The 22,327-nt window shown below is 39.0% G+C and overlaps 1 protein-coding gene across 6 annotated transcripts in view; it reads right to left on the bottom strand.

The window, feature by feature from the left end:
- The window catches only part of FRAS1 (Fraser extracellular matrix complex subunit 1), a 474,784-nt gene that overhangs the window by 42,328 nt on the left and 410,129 nt on the right, over positions 1 to 22,327 (bottom strand). For all 6 annotated transcript variants that reach the window (XR_005215891.1, XM_037830061.1, XM_037830063.1 and 3 more), the window contains 5 exons: positions 21,135 to 21,303; positions 18,611 to 18,857; positions 16,038 to 16,382; positions 7,058 to 7,218; positions 6,523 to 6,670 (listed from right to left, as the gene is read on the bottom strand). Coding sequence is in view for 5 of the 6 variants with exons in the window: in XM_037830061.1 (XP_037685989.1) it covers positions 6,523 to 6,670; positions 7,058 to 7,218; positions 16,038 to 16,382; positions 18,611 to 18,857; positions 21,135 to 21,303 (1,070 nt within the window). In the remaining variant the exon portion in view is untranslated. The remainder of the gene's footprint in view (positions 1 to 6,522; positions 6,671 to 7,057; positions 7,219 to 16,037; positions 16,383 to 18,610; positions 18,858 to 21,134; positions 21,304 to 22,327) is intronic.

Here is a 22,327-nt window from a genome sequence, read left to right as displayed (position 1 = left end):
CTCAGCCCAAAGGACATAGGTAGGGCAAGTTACTTTGGAGCTTCAGGAAGAGAACCCTAAACCTATTTCCTGACCTCCTCCTGCATGTGCTCTGCCAAACCTGAAAGGAAGGAATAGGAAGGGGTAGATAACTACCCAAGCATCCTGAAAGTCTTAGGTGTTGTCAGTATGTGGAAAACACTGTTTGCCTCCAACCTGCCCACTGCTTAGAACTGCTGGCATCAGCACAAAGTAAAACAAATCCATCATCTGACCTAAGCTCAATAGTTAGCATTTATTACTAAAGAAAATGCCAGAAGATATCTCTTAAAAGAACACCACACCTAAAGAAAATGAACAGCTTTGGCATTGGGCCCTCCACATTAACCAGTCAGGGAGCTGTCATCCGGTAAAGGGTCTGTTAAAAGAGGGTGGCGATGACATCACCCCTCCCTAGGAGGACAAGGAGAAAGCATGTTGCTGGGTGAAAAGCAACACAAGCAAGGAAGCTCTTCTGCTCATGGCAGATCATCTAAAGCTTCAGATTTGGTTTGCTTGCTGGCCTGACTCAAGATGAGAAAAAAGGCTTGTGCCGGTTTGAGTGTATTGTGTCCCCCAAATGCCATTATCTTTGTGGTCTTGTGTGGGGCAGGCGTTTTGGTACTGGTTGGATTTGCTTGGAATGTGCCCCACCCAGCTGTGGGAGATAATTTTGATGAGATGTTCCCATGGAGGCGTGGCCCCGCCCATTCGGGGTGGGCCTTGATCAGTGGAGCTATATAAATGAGCTGACTCAAAGAGAAAAAAGAGAGTGCAGCTGGGAGTGATGTTTTGAAGAGAAGCAAGCTTGCTAGAGAGGAACGTCCTGGGAGAAAGCCGTTTTGAGGCCAGAGCTTTGGAGCAGACGCCAGCTGCCTTCCCAGCTAACAATGGTTTTCCGGACGCCATTGGCCATCCTCCGGTGAAGGTATCCGATTGCTGAGGTGTTACCTTGGACGCTTTGTGGCCTTAAGACTGTAACTGTGTAGTGAAATAAACCCCCGTTTTATAAAAGCCTATCCATCTCTCGTGTTTTGCATTCTGCAGCATTAGCAAACTAGGACAAGGCTAAAGGGGTAATAGTTGGGTTTTTTCATATAGCAACCAACCAGAATTCTTCGAGCTGTAAAAAGATTCCTTTTTCCACTTTAATAAAATATTGACGCTAACTCCTATCCCTACATGAAACAAAGAAGCGGAGGAGGGGGGGGGGAGTGGGGATTGGCTACTTCCCACATTGCCTGCCTGCCAGGAAATGGTCCCTGCCTTTAAGGAGCTCTGAGTCCAGTGGAAGACAAGAAACAATGACGATGATAGGTGAGTGCAGAAATAGATCTATGGATAGAGTGATGATGGCAGACAAAGAAAGAGCCTGGCCTGAGTCAAGCATTGTGTTAAGGGCTTTCATATTCAATGATATATTTAATGTCATCCTCTTAACAACCCTATGAGGTGGGTGTAATCCCCCCCAGGAAGTGATAGTGGTGGCCCTGGGAATCAGGTCTGCCTGATGGGGTGAATGTGAAATGGGGATCACCCATGATGGTTCACAGGCTTGCACTTGGCATAACACACGTCTTTTCAGCACCTCCCTCTATAGACACTTATCATTTGTAGTTATCTTATCTGTGTAAGTCCCAAATAGGTTTGGGACTCTGCTGTACAGAGCTCTGTAACCCATGCAACTTTAAGCACTAATCTTAGACATAGAAAATACTCAAGAAACATGTGTTACCCTGCTAATCTTTTTAATAACTGACAAAGTAAATGTAAACACTGATCCCTATTTATGAGCAATGGTTAGGTTGGAGATTTAGAAGTCCCATCTCTGGTTCTCTAGAGTTAAAGAGTAGGTTCAACACTCAGCTGCGTAAACAAGAATGCTATGGGGGCTCCGATATATATAATGCTCAGCATTACTGAGGCCCAAACCAGAGTCTAATTTCAGGTAGCTGAGCAGAAGAGGAAGGAGGAAGAAGGAAAAACTTCTGAATTCTGAGACAAGCTACTTAGATGGATTTAAGTCTGAAATCAGCCCAGTGGAAAAATATGAAAGGGGCTAATATTACTTCTGAAAGTGGAAAATTGAATTTATAAGGCTTTTGAGTGACATCAAGCATTCTTATATAGAGGGCAGTGGCCAGCTAAACCTGCAATATGAAAATTCAGCATGAAAAAATTAAACGGAACAAAATAAAACAATATAAAAAAATTCAGCATGATAAGTTATAAAAACAGAATGCTGGACTTGGATGGACCTGAGTTTTAACTCTGGTTCCATCATTTCCTCTCCAAGAGATCTTAGACAAATTACTCAACATCAGTTTCACAAGCCTAAGGGCTATTGTAAGGATTAAAGAATTAAGTGCTTTGCATTAACAACAGTTAGCTACTTCTAGGAAGAAGGATAACCAGGGAACACTACAGTGGTTTACCAAAAGAGATTTGGGGATTTCTTTCTCCGGGATAAATTCTTGACTGTTGTAGCCTTCCTGAATGATGAGAAATATTTTATTTAACATATTAATTTCCTAACTCTGCAACCCCAATGCCCATCAGTAGAGTATTGAGAAAATTTTAAATGGAATCTTCTCTGTTAATCAGAATACAATGGGGATTGTATGTGTTACTAGAATCCCATTGGTAAGTGTGGTAAATTACAGATGTGTCAGGAACAAAAGAAACTGACATGTAATGAAATCTACTATGTGCCAGGTACTATGTTAGGCCTTTTCATGTATTTCATCTAATTTAATACTTGCAACAACCCTGAGAGATAAACATTTTCTTCCATTATTTACAGATGAGCAAAATTAGGCTCTGTAACCGTAAGCCTCTGGCCTGAGATCATTGAGCTAGGAAGCAGTAAAGCTGGGATTAGGTTTCAGGACTTGCGACTTTGCATTCATTTTTCACTTCATCAGAGGGAAATTAATTGTCTTTTCATGTGTAAGAATAAGAATCAAGCCTTTTCAAGGGTAAAACAAATAACTTAGTTTTCTCCTTTCTTCTTGCTTAACTTTACTACACCGAAAAATAAATAACCCATCAATAACTGCTATTTCACCAAAGGAGACTCTTGGGGAATCAATCATGTTTCCTCACAAATGACATGTCCAGGTTCCAACCTCTGGTCCTATGATGTGAACCCATTTGTAAATAGGACCCTTGAAGATGTTACTTGTTATGGTGTGCCCAAAGCGAATGAGGGTGGGTCTTAATCCAATATGGCTGTGGTTCTTATAAGCAAAGGAAATTGGACAGGGAATGAAAACTGTGGGCAAGTTGGAATCGGGCAGTGAAAGGAGAAGATGCCACCACATGCATTGCCTATGACGGAAAAGCCAAGGAACCCCCAAAATTGCTGGCCAGCCAGAAGATACCCACCCCAGGAAGATGGAAGCTTTACACCTTCTGAAATAACAAGCCAATAAATTCCTGTTGTTAAACTAACCCACTGTAAGGTTTTTCTTTTAACAGCTGAGAAACTAAAACAGAGACCATTTAGTGCATTACAAAGAGTATGGACTTGAACCAAAAGTCTTAGAAGGTGTGCTGGTACCCTCATAAACTAGACTTTGCGTAAGATATTTACTCCTTTGAATGTCCGTTTCTTTATCTACAAAATAGAAATAAAAGAAAAACTCTGGATTTATGAGCAAATGAGATAATGTTTAATGTTTGATAGATCACTCTGTAAAATCTGAAATAGCATGCAGTATAAAATAGTATAATTGTTACAATATTGTTCATAGTTAAAAAGTCACCTTTTTGTGAATCATAAACCTAAATATAAAACCCAAAACTATAAAATTTCTAGAAAACATAGTAGAAAATCTATGCAACCTTGGGTTAGGCAAAGATTTCTTAGATATGACTCCAAAAGCACAATCCATGATACAAAAATTGATAAACTGGACTATATCAAAATTTAAAACTTTTGCTTTTTGAGAGATACTGTGCCGGTTTGAATGTATTATGTCCCCCAGAAAAAGCCATATTCTTTGATGCAATCTTGTGGGGCAAGCATAATAGTGGGGATTAAGTTGGACTGTTTGGATTAGGTTGTTTGAATGGAGATGTGCCCCACCCAGCTGTGGGTGGTGACTCTGGTGGGATACTCCCATGGAGGTGTGACCCCACCCATTCAGGGTGGGCCTTGATCAGTGGAGCCATATAAAACATGCTGACTCAAAGAGACTGAACGGAGTGCAGCTGTGAGTGATGTTTTGAAGAAGAGCAAGCTTGCAAGAGAGGAATGTCCTAGGAGGAAGCCATTTTGAAACCAGAACTTTGGAGCAGACGCCAGCCACGTGCCTTCCCAGCTAACAGAGGTTTTCCGGACGCCATTTGCCATCCTCCAGTGAAGGTACCTGATTACTGATGTGTTACCTTGGACACTTTATGGCCTTAAGACTGTAATTGTATAGCCAAATAAACCCCCGTTTTATAAAAGCCTATCCATCTCTGGTGTTTTGCATTCTGCAGCATTAGCAAACTAAGACAGATACTATTAAGAAAATAAAAAGACAAGCCAGAGACTGGGACAAAAGATTTGCAAAACACAAATCTGTATCCAGAATATACAAAGAACTCAAAATGTACTAAGGGAAGAGGGCAACTCGGTAGAAAAATGGGGAAAATATTTGAACAACACTTCACCAAAGGAGATATATGGATAGCAAGTAAACACATGAAAAGATCTCAGTCATTAATAATTAGAGAAATCACTTTAAAACCACAATGAGATAACCACTACACACCTACTAGAATAACTAAAAAAAAAAAAAAAAAAAAAAAAAAAAAGCCTGACGATACACCAAAAGTTGGTGAGGATGTGGAACAAATGGACTTTTCATGCACTGCTGGTGGGAATAAAAAACAGCACAACCACTTTGGAAAACAGTTTGGCTGCAGTTTGTTATAATGTTAAACATAATTATCGTATGATTCAGCAATACCACACTTAAGTCTTTACCCCAGAGAAATGAAAACCTATGCTCATGCAAAAACTATATGCAAATATTTGTAGCCACTCTAGTCATAATTGCCAAACCTGCAAACAACCCAAATGTCATTCAACTAATGAATGGATAAACTGTGGTACATCCATATGACAGAAAACTAATCAGCATGAAAAGGAATGAGCTAGTAATACACACAACAGCATGGATGAATCTCAAATGCATTATTTTAAGTGAAAGAAGCCAGACTCAAAATGCTGCATATTATATGATTCCACTTATATGACATTCTGGAGAAGGCAAAGTCTTAGGGACAGAAAACAGTTCAGTAGTTGCCAGGATTTGAGATGGGAGAAAAGGATGTCTACGAAGTGGCATGAGAGAATATTTTTAGGGTGTTGGGACCATTCAATACCTTGACTGTCATTGTGGCTACATCACCATATGCATTTTGCAAAACTCATAGAACTGTACAGTAAAAATGTTGAATTTTACTTTATTATATATATTATACCTTGATAAACCTGGTTTTTAAAAAAGATACCATTTTGAATGTGTGTGCATGTGCATGTGTGTTTGCTTGTTTTCTCCTGAAGGAATCACACAGAACGATTTAAAGTGGTTTCCTTAAGGGAGGGTAACTGGGGGACTGGGAGATAGGGGTAAGAACAAGACTTAATTTTCATAGTAGACTGTTTTTCCTGTTTGAATTTTTTGCTGTATATATGAGTAAATTATTTAAAAATAAGCAATATAATATGAAAGAGCACCCTACTGTATTGCCTGTTTCTTTATTGGTGAGATTTCAGTTGCTGGAAGAGTTAAATCATGGACTCTAAGGTCAACCACTGGAGATGCTGATGAGGTCCTGCTTTAGGTGGAAGTTGACTCAATCTTTTCCATGCAACTCTAGAAATGGACGATTCTAAACTTCATCAATTCTTCCCAAGAAGCAACTTTCAAATCTGTCCTTTCCTGTTCTTCCTCATGTTATTTAGGTTAGCTCTTTATAATCTATTGCCCTACTACTCCAGTGATGTCCTGTATGGACTCCTCACCTCCAGATCTCCTCAGTGGTGAGTGATATTTCATTCATATATCTGTGTCCATTTACATCTGTACATCATCTAAAGTGCTGTCAGAATTAGCACCTCCTTTGTGAAATGTTCTATGATTCTCCTACACATAGCTTCTATTCCATCCCCTCTGCTCCCATAGGACTGGATTTATAGCACTATTAGGGCATTTATCACAATCTATTTTAATTTTTCTGTGTAAGGGTCTTATTCTCCACTAGATATTGAGCTTCCTGAGGTCATGGCTCAAGGGTTATATATCTCTGTGTGCGTAGTCAAGTACCAGAAAGATGAAGAATTCTCTCTCATATTTATATATAAATGTATGACTACACACATACACATATTCCTAAACACACACTTATATTTCTTATATGAAAATGTGAATGAGTTCCAATGAGTTCAACATACAGGGAAGTTAAGGGAAAAATGAGAATCATCAGCTGGCATGTCCAATCTCTTACCATCTTGGAATGTGTCATTAATCGCAATGATAGCCTGGAAGGGTTTGGTCAGTTCTGCTCCTTGTGCTGAGCTGAGGAAAACCACAAACGTCTCCAGTCCTTCAATTACTGGATACTGAGCATCATCCAAGATAGTCAAGGTGCAATACTAGAAGAAAAACCAAAGCAAGCCTTACAGAGGATCCAACACCCATATGCCTTTGGGAGGCTAGGACAAAGATAAAAACTTGCCCTTCCTTCATGGTCTTAAAGCAAATTCTCTTAATCCATAAAATGATAATCCCTTTATTACTTCCCTTTCCCCTGCCCAGTTGTTTATAGATACTTAAAACAAATGCAGCTTCTATCCCAAACCTGTGTTGCTGAATGTATGATGCTGAAAATGTCACTTGGAGAATCTGTACAGATCCCCTTGTAAGTTTGTTTTTTTCTATGTATGTTTGCTTGTTTTTTAAGAAAGGAGGGAGACTAAGGACAACGTTAACAGACCCATCCAGCCTGTGACTCTGTGGTCCTTTAGTTGACATATACTCACCTGCTCAGTGACACCAGGTCCAAATTCCACTTTCCTAGAACTGGGAACATAGTCAACTCCTGGAGTGGCAGAAGCTGGGTCCGAGGGCCGCGTGGCACACCAGACATATGTGAAGGTTGAAAGGTCAGTACCATGTCGGATAACTGGGATCTTCACTATGCCTGAATTGAGATTAACAGAGATTTCAGTGGCAACCTTGAGTCAGAAAATCAATGGGTGTCCCAGTGCGATGTTCTCTCTTACAGCAGCGGGAGCAGCTTTATCCTACTCAGCTTGTCTAACTTAACTTCAGTGATGCTCCTACACCCCCTCTGAGGCAGGCTGAGACGTTACTACCTCTCATTTTACTGATGCTACGATGAAGAGCAGATCCAGAGAAGGGATTAGTGTAGGTGATGCTGGAGAGACACCCCTAGTGCTGACGGGTTTTGAGGTGTCACAGAGGAGACTGTTCACAGGGGAAGAACTTAAGAGGTGGGATCATCGAAAAAAGTCTCAAACCTATTAAGAGAGAAGGAACTCAGAGAGGAGGGCCTCAGGGATAAGCAAGAAAATAGTCAATTAAGGAGGAACTAGCTAGGGAACTCTGTAGGGCCTGAAGCTGAATGCTCCTAATTAAATGTCCCTAACTGGGTTGATTTCCCTATTTCATCCAAGTGGTGCACACATCATTGCTTAAACCACATGTGCTGCTTATTGCTTATCTGAGGAATGAAGCTCATTTTCTAGTCCACTGTGACATCATCCTTTATACTGTCTTAATGATACATATGTAGATATTTAGGTATTTTTACAATCAAGCTCAAAGAAAAGCTACATGAAAAGCCCGTCAATCACCACATTTTCCCAGCCAATATGCTGTCAGGTGAAAAGCAGTGATGGCTGGCGATTTAGTATATGTGAAAGGAGACTTGGTATAGTAGAAAGGCCTGGGTTGTGATCTCAGGTCCAGCATTATATTAGCTGCTTGGGCTTTTAGGATTTATTGAGCCTTCATTTTCTTTTCTTGTCTTTTTTTAACTTATTTTATTTTATTTGACATTTTAAATCCAACCTTCAAAACATTATTTTCACTGAAATTCATTTTAATCTTATTTTATGAATCAAAACATCAGACACAATTAAAATCCACAGTGTGCTTCTCCCTGCCTAATTTCCTCTCCCATCCTCCAGTAGGTAACCACTATCTTGAATTTTACATTTATTGATAAAACCTATGTATGTGTATCCATAAACAATATGTAGCATCATCTTGCATGCTTTGAAGTTAATAAAATGGGTTCATACTGATCATTTTCTCCTACAACTTACTTTTGTTCATTCAATTTTGTGTTGGGAAATTATCTATGTCGATACTTCTGGCTACTGAATAGGATTCTATTGCATAAATGGAATATCATTTATTCATCAATGTTCCCACTGACAGACATTCAGATTGTTTCCAAATTGTGAAAGCAAGCAACAAACCTATACACAAACTTGTATATGACTTTCTGGTGTACATGTACAAGAATTCTCTAGAGCATAACTGGAGGAACGGAATTGCTGAGCTCATAGGCACGAACACCTTAAAGTTTACTCTCTACTGCCAAAGTTTTCTTTCAAGAGATTCTACAATCACTGGAGCCTTGGCAGCAAGGGTGTGACATAGACCAGTGGTTCTCAAACAGTGGTCCAGGGACTCTAGGGGTCTCTGAGACCCTTCAAGGGGGTCTGTGAGGTCAAAGCTATTTTCATAATAATTGTAAGACATTGTTTGCCTTTTATTTTTCTGAAAGCAGTTTTCTGAGATATATTCAAATACCATATAATCCACCCAAAGTGTACAATCAATGACTTTTAGTATAATCGGAGTTGTACATTCATCACCACAAGCAAGTTTAGAATATTTCCATCATTCCGAAAAGAAAAACCCCATACCCCTTAGCAGTCACCTCTCAATCCCTCTATCATTCCTGAGCCCTACATAACCACTAATCTAATTACGTCTCTACAAATTTATTTATATTTGCATTTTATATAAATGGAATCACATAATATGTAGCACTTTGTGTCTGGCTTCCAACACTTAGCATAATGTTTTAAAAATTATTGCTATTTGTTTTCACTAGAGAACTTGTAGATTTATGGAAGTCATGTAAAAAATAACAGCCATTCCACATACCACCCCCCCCCATTGCTGACACTTTGCATTAGTGTGGCACCTTTGTTACAATTGATGAAAAAATATTAAAATACTCCTGTTAACTATAGCCCATTGTTTACATTAGGTACATTTTCCCCAATATAAACCCTATAAACACCTTGTAATAGTGTTGTACATTTGTCATAATTCATGAAATAACATCTTATATTTGTACTATTAACCACGGTCCATCATCCACAACAGGATTCACTGTGTTATAAAATCCCATGTTTTATCTTGAACTTTCCTTCTAGTAACAGACACGATACAGAACTTGCCCTTTCAACCATTCAAAACATAATTCAGCGCTGTTAACGACACTCACCATAATGTGGTACCATCACCACTATCCACTTCCAAACATTTACAGTCAAGCTAAATAGAAATTCTGCACAAATTAAGCATATCTCCCAATTCTCTAGCCCCATTCTACCCCCTAGAAACCTATATTCTGGATTCTACTCTGTGAGTTTGCTTGTTATAATTAGTTCATATAAGTGAGATCATATGACATTTATCCTTTTGTGTCTGGCTTATTTCACTCAACATAACATCCACAATGTTCATCCATATTGTCAGACGCATCGAGAAATTCCTTCTTGCAGCTGAATAATATTCTATCAAACGTATATACCACATTTTATTTATCCATTCATCAGCTGATGTACATGGGTTGTTTCCTTCTTTTGGCATTGTCTATAATGCCATTAGGAACATCAGTGTGCAAATGTCTGAGTCCCTGCTTTCAGATCTTCTAGGGATATACCTAGTAGCGGGATTGCTGGATCATACGGCAGTTCTATACTTAGCTTCCTGAGGAACCACAAAACTTGTCTTCCACAGCAGCTGCACCATTTACATTCCCACCAGCAGTGAATGAGTGTTCCTGTTTCTCCACATCCTCTCCAACACTTGCAGTTTTCTGGTTTTTTTTTAATAGTGGCCATTCTAGTAGGTGTGAAATTGTATCTCATTGTGGTATTGACTTGCACTTCCCCAAAAGCTAATGATGTTGAGCATCTCTTTATGTACTTTTTAGCCATTTGTATTTTCTCTTTGGAAAAATGTCTATTCAAGTCTTTTGCCCATTTTTAAACTATTTTTGTTTTTGCCTTTTTTTATTGACAAGTTGTAGGATTTCTTTATATGTTCTTGATATTAAATCTTAATCGGATACATGGTTTCCAAATATTTTCTCCCATTGAAAAGGTTGCCTTTTCACTTTCTTGGCAAAGTCCTTTGAAGCACAAAAGTTCTTAATTTTGAGAAGGTTCCATTTATCTATTTTTCCTTTGTTACTTGTGCTTTAGGTGTAAAATCTAAGAAAGCACTGCCCACCACGAGACCTTGAAGATGTTTCCCCACATTTTCTTCTAGGAGTGTTATGGTCCTGGTTCTGATATTTAGATCTTTGATTCATTTTGAGTTAATTCTTATACAAGTTGTGAGAAAGGGGCCCCCTTTCATTCTTTTACAGATGGATATCCAGCTCTCCCAGCACCATATGTTGAAGAGGCTATTCTGTCCCAGTTGAGTGGACTTGGAAGCCTTGTCAAATATCAGATGGTCATAGATGTCAGGGTTTATTTCTGAACTCTCAATTAGATTCCATTGGTCAATATATCTATTTTTATGCCAGTACCATGCTGTTTTGACCACTGTAGCTTTGCAATATCCTTTAAAGTCAGAGAGTGTGAATCCAACTTTGTTCTTCTTTTTCAAGATGTTTTTGGCTATTTGGGGCCCCTTACCTTCCAAATAAATTTTATAATTGGCTTTTCCATTTTTCTGCAAAGTAGGCTGTTGGAATTTTGATGGGGATTGCATAAATATTTATGATTGTTATTTCTTCTTGTTGGATTGCCCCTTTTATTAAAATATAGCATCCCTCTTTGTCTAGGATAACAGTTTTCCATTTAAAGTCTATTTTGTCTGATATTAGTATAGCTATACCAGCTCTTTTGTGGTTACTATTTGCATATAATATCTTTTTCCAACTTTTCACTTTCAACCTATTTGTGTCATTGGGTCTAAGGTGAGTCTTTTGTAGATGGCACATAGTTGGATCATACCTGCTTATCCATTCTGCCCATCTGTGTCTTTTGATAGGGGAGTTTAATCCACTAATATTCAATGTTATTACTATAAAAGCAGTACTTCCTGCAACCAATTTACCCTTGGTTTTTATGTGTTATATCTTATTTTGTCCCCCTTTTTATCTGTTTAGTTACCCTTACTAATAATCTTCATTTCTGCACTCTACCCCAATCCTCTCTCTCCTGTGTTTTCCTTTCAGCCTGAAAAACTCTCTTTAGTATTTCTTGTCAAACAGGTCTCTTTTTGACAAACACTCTCAGTTTCTGCTTATCTGTGAATATTTTAAACTCTCTTTCATTTTGGAAGGGTAGTTTTGCCAGATAAAGAATTCTTTGTCAGCAGTTTTTCTTTTTCAGTACCTTGAAAACATCATACCACTACCTCCTTACCACCCTGGTTTCTGATAAGAAATCAGCATTTAATCTTCTGTTGTACGTGATGAATTGCTTTTCTCTTGCTGCTCTCAGGATTCTCTCTTATGTTTGCCATTTGACATTCTGATTAATATATATCATGGAGTCAGTTTATTAGGATTCATTTTGTTTGGAATATGTTGTGCTTCTTGGTCACGTATATTTATGTCCTTCTTAAGAGTTGGGAAATTTTTGACGTTTATTTCCTTAAATATTCTTTCTGCCCCTTTTCACTGCTCTTCTTCTAGGGTACCCATGGTGTATATGTTTGCGCACCTCATGCTGTCTTTCAAATCCCTAAGAACCTACTCAATTTTTTCCTTTCTTTTCTTTATCTGTTCGTCTGTCTGTAAGATTTCTATTGTCCTGTTTTCTAGCTTGCTGATTCTTTCTTTTGCCTGTTCAAATCCACTGTCATATGCCTCTAGGGTATTTTAAATTCTTTTTATTGTGATATTAGTATAGCTATACCAGCTCTTTTGTGGTTACTATTTGTAGATCCATTTGTTTATCCATTCTGCCCATCTATGTCTTTTGATAGGGGAGTTTAATCCACTAATATTCAATGTTATTACTATAAAAGCAGTACTTCCTGCAACCAATTTATCCTTGGTTTTTATGTGTTATATCTTATTTTGTCTCCCTTTTTATCTGTTTAGTTACCCTTATTATCTTAAGTAATACACTATCATTAAGTATCATCAATACAATATCAGTATCATTCCCATAAGTTCTGCTATGCTTGTTTTTATACTTTCAAATTCTTCTTTATGTTCACCTAGTGTCTACTTTTTTTTTATTTTTGAAGTCATATTTTGAACAATCTGATGATATACACACATACTCAAGCACAAACATATAAAAATGATAAACACATCAACATTTTAACAGAACTCATTTACATGGAAAATTTTATGTGATCACCTTTTTTCTTTATATTTTTCTGTATTTGCCACATTTTCTACAATGAACATTTTTATTACTTTTTAAAATCCCTTGAAGATTCTTTAAAAAGCATGAATTAAAACAAATATGCACAGGAATGTCTTTTACATGTCTCTAAAGAACAGAGTAGAGAAAATAAATTTTTAAAAAGTATTACTTATCCTAAGTAATACACTATCATTAAGTATCATCAATACAATATCCGTATCATTAATACAATATCATTAAGTTATCACAATAAAACATTAAAAGCTAAGAACTGTACATTTTACTTCCTAAGCCACAGTACATATTTAAAAATACCTCAAAATTATGAATCCTTTTTATAAAGATTCTACATAGAAAATTTAATTAATAAATTAATTTTAAAAATATATCCTGCCACAGATAAGTTCAACATTTGAAAGTGGATGAATCATGTCTCTTGAAATTGAAATTGAAATTCCTTATAATATATATTATCCTGAAATATAGGGGGTATGTGTATGGGAGAGGGATATAAATTCCCAACAAGTATTGTAAAAGATACCACTTTTATTATAGAACTTTGTTTCTGTAATATTTTAATCAGTTTCTCCTTTACTCTTTTAAATGTTTTAAATACAAATCTTTTATTTTATTTTATAGTAATAGTCTACACTAATGCGTGGTTCTTTATTTAATGAAAACTAATGTTTGAGAAAAATAATTTTAAGAATGATACATGTACAGTTATGCAAAATGCATGCAAATAGACAAAAGGAAATAGTAAATACCCCCTGCATTATGTTTTTCCATCTCTTCTCAATCAACTCAACAGAATGACAATACAGTTTCAATGCCACACACAGATAGCAGCACGGACACCAAAGCATTCTCGCTTACCATGCCAAACCACTGCATGTCCATCCCATAGTTTTCCTGGCACCATCCCATAAATTACGAGAATGGACTTCTTTTAATACATTCTTCCTCTTATAAATGTATAAGAAAACAATAGTCAGGTAGAGAAGGAAGATAGTAAAGCAAGGAAGTATTAAAAGTATCAGTGGTGTAAAAACTCACAAGAGATAGTTTGCAAAATTCAAATAGTCCTCCAACTGCTCCATGCCAAACCATTCTTCAAGTATGTGGACCAGACAAATCATATAGTGCACAGAATCCTATCCTGAAGCACAGGTTTGATTTTTGTCTATCATTTTTCCTTAGCTGAAAATGATAAATTCAGTCTCTTTCTTCATTGCCACAGCAGCTCTTTAATTTTGCCACAGAAATTAGATATACATTTTGTCCCAAGCTTCAGTGTATGTCTTCTTGGGCAGGAGGGAGTGAGTGGTGCCGGCAGCTCACCCACGGCCCAGCAGCCGAATGAAGCAAGTAGATTTGTGTGGCGGGTTCCTTCCAGGGAATGAGTGAGGAGAAAGCCTAGTGTCTTCTTAATAGCCTTCATCTCTTTAGTCTTATTTTCCTTCATCTCCTTGAATTGATTTACTGGGGTTTTGAACATCTTTGATTAGTTGTTCCAAGTTCTGTGTCTCCCCTGAAATTTTAGTTTGTTCCTTTGACTACTGGGCTATATCTTCCTGTTTCTATTTGGCTTTTAATTTTTTTGCTGCTGTTTAGGCTTCTGAATATCTTGATGAGCTACTCTGAAGGTCAGTTTCTTTCTCTTGCGTAGGTTTTTATTGTTGATTGGCTTTGTGTTAAGGCTCTTCTTTGACACTTGGTTCAAGTTATTCTAGACCTTTAGAATGTCCATGTTTAACTAATCAGGTTTTCTCAGCTCTTCTTTATCTGACTATTGCCCTGGATATGTGGTACAGTTTTTAGATTGCACTATTTGTGCAATACTTTCACCCCTAGGAGAAAACTTCCTTCCTTCTCTGGGAATCTTGATCTGTTTGGTTTGTTTTTGTTTTCCTCTATAGTATTTTTTTTTTTTTTTTTAACACTCCTTTTGCTGCCTCTAGCTGTTTTTGCCTGGACGGTAAATTCTGGTGGGATGGTCATCTCAGTGAAGGCTTTCCCAAGTCAGTATTTCCCAGCCAAAACAGGGCCAGGAACCCACGAAATGGGCACAGATCAGCTCCAAAGAGCCCTGGGGAGAGGGGTCAGGAAAGATGCCAAAAGCCTTCCTGATGACTCCCCGAAGCTGCACTTTCCTGGCCTGCCCAGCAGATGGTGCCCTTCAGCAAACTGTTCTCCACAAGGAATCCCTGCAACTTTAAACCTCCACCATTTCTGTCAATCAGGAGTGGGGTTGCAAAAATGGTTGTAGCCATCTCTGTTCAGGGTGGGCTGAAACAGTAGCTCAGAGCCAGATCCCAGCAATTCAAACTCACTGATCAAAGGTTGTGATCAGTGCTTGGCTGTGCCCCACTCCATTCTTGGGGAATAGGACACACATGTCTGTCCCCACCCACTGCAGCTGCCCAGGGACTGAACCCTGAGGCAGTCCTCCTCTAGAGTGGGGGATGAGTGCTGGCAGCTGCTGTGGAGAGAGCCACTCACAGTTCTCAGTTTCTTCACCCTGCTCTTCCCTAGATGCTGTACAGTTTTCCCCTGACCTCCAGAGTCTCAGAACAGTTGTTTCAGATAGTTCCTATCTGTCCACTAGCTGTTTTGGAGGAGGAGTGAGTCCTGGAGCTCCCTCCTCTGCCATCTTCCCCAGAAGTTCCTCCATTTGCTTTTCTCTGAAATATAATGGTATTGCTTCCAGTGAAGATTAAATGAGAATGCATGGGATGCACATAGCATGGTGCCTGACATGCCATAAATGTTCAGTGTCCCTTCAAAGAGTGTGAAAGAGGTTCATCAGCTCAGGATCAGCAGATACTTAGCAAAGTTTCTGCCATCTGCCAGCAGTATGTCTGCCAGCAGGATGCAGAGGAGTTTGAGGCCCTTGAAAGCCACAAGAGGGAAGGATCCTGGGTCTCTGAAATACCACTTGGAAGAAATCTGAAAACCAACTGTTTTGGACTACTATAGGAATAAGAATCTATCAGAACCCTAAGTAACACATCTCCACCCTCAAGAGATCACATTCACCTCTCCACAAGTCACACTGCTTAGCACCATGCCCTTCCTCTGGGACATGGGGGTCAGCCCATAAAGCTCTAAGCCAGGCCCCTCCCTGCCATCAATAACTAGAGCAAAAAATGTGGCTGGAACTCTCTGTCCTTCACTACCTGCCATTCCCGGTTCAGATGCTTTGCATTATAGAATGTCTCAGACCAACATCAGTGCCACTGAAGAATGACATTTCTTGGTGTCATAAGGGCATTCTCAAATCTTAAGGAGAAAATGATTCAAGAAAGGGACCAGGAGATGGGTGATGGAACACCACAGATCTCTCCATTACCTGTATCCTCGCTGACAGTGAAAGCTGTGTTGCCCAGGGATACAGTGGAAGCATCATTGGGACCACTGATGAGCACCTTGGCCGATGCCACCCTTCCGATGCGGGCATTGTCAGAAGCATCTGCCAGGGCAATTTCAAACTCTTCTTCCTCTTCATACTCACTGTCATCAATGAGCATGACATCACAAGTTGACATGGTGACACCAGGCCCAAATATCACACGGCTCTCAGCAGACATCCCTCTAGATTTAAAGTCAGAGCCTGATTCCAGAGCATAGAGGCTGCTTCCCATAGCCGACTTAGGGACCGTGTAGCAAATTGCAGATACGATGCTGCTTGAATCTCCTGAAATACAAATGGCATGAAAACCAATTTGAATGAGCAAATTTTTAAATCCCTGATAGTTCAATGAGCTTGGTTCCCTGTGACACATTCCATCATTATTTCTGTTTAAATTCTGACATGAAACCTTCCTGAATTGCAGTTTCTTTTAAGCCTGTGATATGAAGCACTTGAGGATTTAATAGATCCCAGATATTTCACCAGACAACTTAAAATGGATTTCCTATTCTGTGAATTTTTGTGCTCTGTTAATTCACAAGACCCATTGCCCACATCTAAGACACAGTGGGTGAAAAGATAACAGACATATGTGGTACTTTAAGGAGAAAAGTAATTGTGTCCTGAAGGTAATGCTATGAGCATGGCTCACTGTTTTTCTGAATATACTTCTGTACTTTAAGTCTCTGAGAGAAAAAAAAAAAGGGCTTGTCTAACAGATAGATAGAGAATGATACAACAAATGTGGCAAAATGTTAAAAGTTGGTAAATTTGGGTTTCTGGGTAGGGGACATATTGGAGTTCTCTGTATGGGTTTTGTATTATTTTTTCTAACTGTCGTGTAAATTCGAAATTATCTCAAAATAAAAAGAAGCTTAAAAAAAAGCTTGTTAAAAAAAAAAAAGACAAAACAAAATTAAACCTGCCTTTTGGTACAAATGACTTGACTTATTACTGCTGCCATTTCCCGCAGTGGCAGCCTGCTCTGAGGCTCGCTTGCTGGCCCAGAGAGATCAATGGGGCTTGCATGCTTTCCAAGTAGCAAATCACCAACATTTTGTGCTATCTACGGTATTTGTTACATTAACACCCAGTCAGCAGACTCAATAAAGAAACCTGGCATATGTTGTGGGTTTGAATAAGGATTTAATTTCCACTTGTTTTAAAGTCTCAAAATTACACAATCATAAATCCATGCAGTCCTTGTTTTGATTTTTAACCCCTCAAGAATTCCTCTTTATTCTCACTTGCTGTTTATTTCTCATCTGAGTCCTGTATATGATACTAACATTGAGAAACCTATAAACATACTTCCTAACCTCCAAGAACAAGGATGGTGAACCGGTTCTTGCAAGCTGTAACTTTCCTCCTTGCCCAAGGATACTAAATATTTTATGGATTGGTTAATTGATGAAGAATACTGAGTTCATGAATAATTTGCAAGGCTAAATATAACCAGTCTTTTAGTTCAATTTAAGAATAAATGGCGGTTCTAACAACTTGAACAAAGAAGAAAAGCCTTCTGATAGTATTAACCACGGCTTGGATCATTATGAGATGAGTGTTTATGGTGGATTTCACTACAACACTGTAAATCATGGATTATTCTGCTGACCTCTCCCAAGACCAGGAAAGACCTGGTCAAGCAGTAGGTGGGAGACACACCCTTTCCTAAACAGACGGGGAAACGGAGGCAGAGAGGGCTCTTTTCTTTCCAGTGCCTCTGTCTTTTTTTGGTATTAGTCCTCAGCAAGAAGGTCTTATACTAGATGCTCAGTGACTCACTGAGAGGCTAGCTCAGCATTCCCCAAAATGCAATAACACAGAACACTAGTTTTGGCAGCTCAGTATTCAGAGAACTGAAATAAGCTTGAAAACCATTAGAGAGTCCCAGTTTACTCTGACATATTAAAGGTTCTGTGGGGTATCACAGAATCTGCTTAGTGGTTAACCAAACATACCACACATAGCAATGCAAGATTCCCCACCCTGCCCACTATCATCTCCCAAACTGTCCTAACTTACATCCCAGAGGAGGACTGAGACAAGATAGGGTTGTGACTCAAGAAGTCGACAAGGATCCCACCACCAGTGGAAGTAGGAATGAAGTGATTAGAGTCCACGTTTTCACTACAAAGCTGTGATTTCAGTGCCCACAACCCAGCTCCCACACAACTGCAAAAGTGATCCCACTTGGTACGCCGGCCCAATAAACTGTGAGACAGAATAGCATAATGCTTAAGGGTTCAGATTCTGGAGCCAGAATGTCTAGGTCCAAATCACAACTCCATTCACATTCCTAGGCAAGTTACTCAACCATTCACAAACAAGTTCCTATATGTAAAATTGGGATCACAACATATCATAGGGTTGTTCTGAGGATTACATGAGTTAATACAGGTAAAGAACTTACAACATGAGTTAATATGACACAAGAGCACTTGGCACATAAAAGGGACTCAATGAAAGTTAACTATTATTATAGCTCCTTGTCACCTTTGGCACCAACGGACCTTTTCTTTCTATAGGTGCAAATAGAAAACCAGCGCTTTCATTGACCCAGTAGGTCTTCTTATCAAATTCTAACGTGGGTTCGTCCTCGGCGTCATTGATAATGACCTTCGCCTGGGTGAACTTCCCTAATAAGGCATATGCTGGCATGCTGAGCTCCACAGTGAAACTCTCGACATTCTCAAACACCTCATCATCGTTGATGACAATAGTGCAAGACTTGGTGTCCTCTCGCTCATCAAATTGTACCTGTCAAAAGAAATAATAGGAGTTAAGCTGCACCTCAACTTCCCTTGCTTTGCTCCTTAAGAGCTTCATGAGGAAAGAGGACCCAAGTCCAGCAGGTAGAGCACTGAATGAAATAACTGGTTCCTCTCGCCATAACTTCTTGTTGTATCATCTGGAACATTTGTCCACCTCTTACCATATTTCATCTATAGATCAGGGACTGGTTTATTCTATAGGGACGGAGAAAGCAATGATATTTCCTACCATTTTATGATGTAGAAAAACATGTAAGGGACCATATCCTGTTTTATGAAGCCACTAGCTACAGTCGTGATTTGATTACTTAGTTCCCCCTTTTAATTGTGGCAAGTTTAACTAGAAGGATCTCTGAACCTGGAGTGTGACGGTTTTGCCTTAGGTCCTGGTTCTGTTAGTTTCAAGCTGTAAGTCCCTGGACAGGACATGAAACTTCATAAATATCAGATCCTGCATATGCTGTATAACAGTAATAATACTCCTCCTTCACAAACTTATTAGGAGGACTAAAGTAGATAATGTACAGTGAAAGCACAAAGTACACTTTAAAGCACTGAACAAATGTAAGGTACTATTATCACCATATTATACAATTGCAATTGATGAAATCGACTTAGAATCTCAGTATGTTGAATAATGGAGTCTGAATTCAGAGAAAGTTACATTTTAAACAAGCTGGACTGAATTTTAAACTTATATGTGGCTAAATCCTTTGCCTTAAAATGGGCTCAGATCTATAATGTGCATAGATTTAGCATGATACAAAACAAAGAAATGATTAATGGTCACACAATTGTGAACTTATAGGGCTTGATTCTGGTTTTACTTTGTCAAAAAAAAAGATAAAACCTTCAAAGGAATCTAGAGCTATGGACTTGCCCCAAACTGAAAGGGTGGGACATGGGTTTGGATTGCAGTGTGGGTAAACTGAGACAGCTGAAGTATGTGCAAAAATAGTCATAAGCCTCTAGAGACACATAAATCAGAAAATATAAAATTTTCCTCAAACAGAAAATTATTATTAAATATCTAATCAATTAATCAAATCAAGTTTTACTGAGCTCCACAGTTCAAAATACCCTCCACTAAATAAAGCGCTCAACAGATCTCTATTTAGGATCAAGAACACACTACCTTTTGTCTTTCCTTGAAAAACATAAGGACACATTCTGTCCTATCATTTTGTTAAAAGATTCTAGCTTATCTGTTCATCTCTAATTCTTCATTTAAATTTGACATAAAAGGCCTTAGCTTAGTCTAGTCTATAGTCTCTATTAAAGGACAGTGCCTAATTCTCTCTACACAGACATATGCTGCCATAAAAATAATTAAATGGCTTTGAAATTAACATTTAATAAATACTTGTGAAGTACTATTGTACCATGCATAAAAGATGACAAATGCAAGACACCTTGCTGTAAAGGAGTCTACCATTTAAGTCCTCATCCTTTCTCTCATTTCCTGTCTCTCCATTTTCTCTTCTCTCATACACACCCTGGTACTAATTACAGTGGTAAATAGATGACTTACGAATCTGTGTCTCTACCCCATAATTTCTTTTTGCACTCCCTTCATACACACACACACATACATACATACATACATAGCTTGTTGTCTTTAAAGCAACTCACACTCAACATGTCCAAAAGCAAAATTCATGATCACCAAACCTATTCCTTGCCAAACCTATTCCTCCTATGGTGCACCCTCCTAGCAAGAGTCATCACCACTGAGCCCTCCCTCTTGTTCTGTACCTAATCCACCACTGGATCCTATCAATTTTACCTTTTGATTACTTGTTGATGATTTATCCATCTTCACTTTATAAATCAAGTCCAAGCCCCCATCATCTTTCAGCTGGCCTAGTAGTCCAATAGCTTCCCAACTGGTCTTTCTATACTTTCTCTTTCCTCCCTTCAGGTAAAGGAGGTGATGGGATAGGAAGAGTTAGGAAACCAAAGGCTGAATATAGCACATGATGCCTTGGAAACTTTTCTTGTCAAGAAGCATACTCTACCAACATGTAAAGACTGAAGTTAGATAACAATCTCAACTTTGCCAATTGTACTTTAGTGGTGATTAAACAGACTGTGAAGAACAATGTACTAAGGGAAGGGAACATGGAAAAATTACTTGAGGAAGAATGTCAATGGGAAGGTGGGGTAAAAAGAAGGGGGAAATCACCACAATAGCCTACACGAATGCCCCACCTCCTGCTGGATGCCCGCAGGTCAGGACTGGGAGGGCTGCTCCCCCACCTACCTGGCCAGCGTACTCCACGTAGTCCTGCTGCCCAGGTAGGGAGCTGACCCTGGAGCTGGAGCTAGCGGTGCCTTGCTCGGTGCGACACAGGACGATAGCATACTGATTCAGGTTCCCAGTCCTCTGCACTGTGACGCTAACAGACCCCGCCTTCTCACTGACATTGTAGCTAGAAGCACACAAAAGCAGTCTCTGAAAGTCTGACCCACAGCTGCGAAGAAACCACCTGCTTGATGCCTGTCTTTTTCTGTTTGGACATTGGTGTTAGGCAGTTCAGAAAAGAGGAAGTTTGGTTTCTCTAAGAAGCCAGGTTGTTGATTAAGAGAATGTTTTCACCTAGAACAGTCACAATATCAGGTGAACAAGGAGGCTGTGGATGCGTAATGTCATACGCCCCATTTTGAAAGAGAACCGAGAGTCATTCAGAAGATGGACAGCATATATGAGCTATGAGCTTCAGATTTCAGGACACAGAGAAATTACAAACAATCTCTCCCTGGTGTGGTAGAGTAATTAGAATAGGTCAGTGGGTTCTCAGGGATGAAAGCTGTTCTGAAGGCAATTAATGACTTAGCTCAAGTGGGAATTGACTGGACCTGTTCTCTAGGAAGTGCATAAAGGAGCCAGGACAGTGCCAGAGGTCAGGAAATGATACTTGGCCCTAGATACAAAGGTGTTTAAATAAATGGAGCTTTAGAACAATGGGAAAGTGACTGGGTTAATTCTGCTGCTAGGAATTTGTATTGCTTTTGCAATGTAGGAGGCTATCTATTCATGATCTGTTAACTAATAATAAGTATATAAGTTCAGAAGAGCCACACGAGTGGTGCATATGCTGGGCTTTGTTTTCCATGACTGAGGATGGCTGTTGGATGGGGTTTTTGCCTTGTTGCTAAGAGAGTTGTAGGCAAAGTGTCTCTGAGAAATTAGTTCTAAGCCAGCTTTGGGACCCTCTATACAGTTTAGTCCATTAGACATTTGAGGGTTTTCCAGAAAAAAAACGATCAATTTTATTTAATTTTGAAGGTGATACAACCAATAGGCAAATAATAAAACATTGCATATCTTAAAGGAGACGCTAATTTTACTCTACACTCCAAGTGTATGTGTGAATAAGAGTGGAAAACCTATGTCTGGGGCATAAGAAATCAAATACATACGTTTTCCTCTTTTTTTCCCAAGTTCCAATTTTC

The sequence above is a fragment of the Choloepus didactylus genome, chromosome 3 (genome assembly GCF_015220235.1).
Source record: "Choloepus didactylus isolate mChoDid1 chromosome 3, mChoDid1.pri, whole genome shotgun sequence".
In the NCBI taxonomy this organism is placed as follows: Eukaryota; Metazoa; Chordata; class Mammalia; order Pilosa; family Megalonychidae; genus Choloepus; species Choloepus didactylus.
The sequence above is the reverse complement of the archived record's forward strand: the minus strand, read 5'-3'. Positions and strand labels throughout refer to the sequence as shown.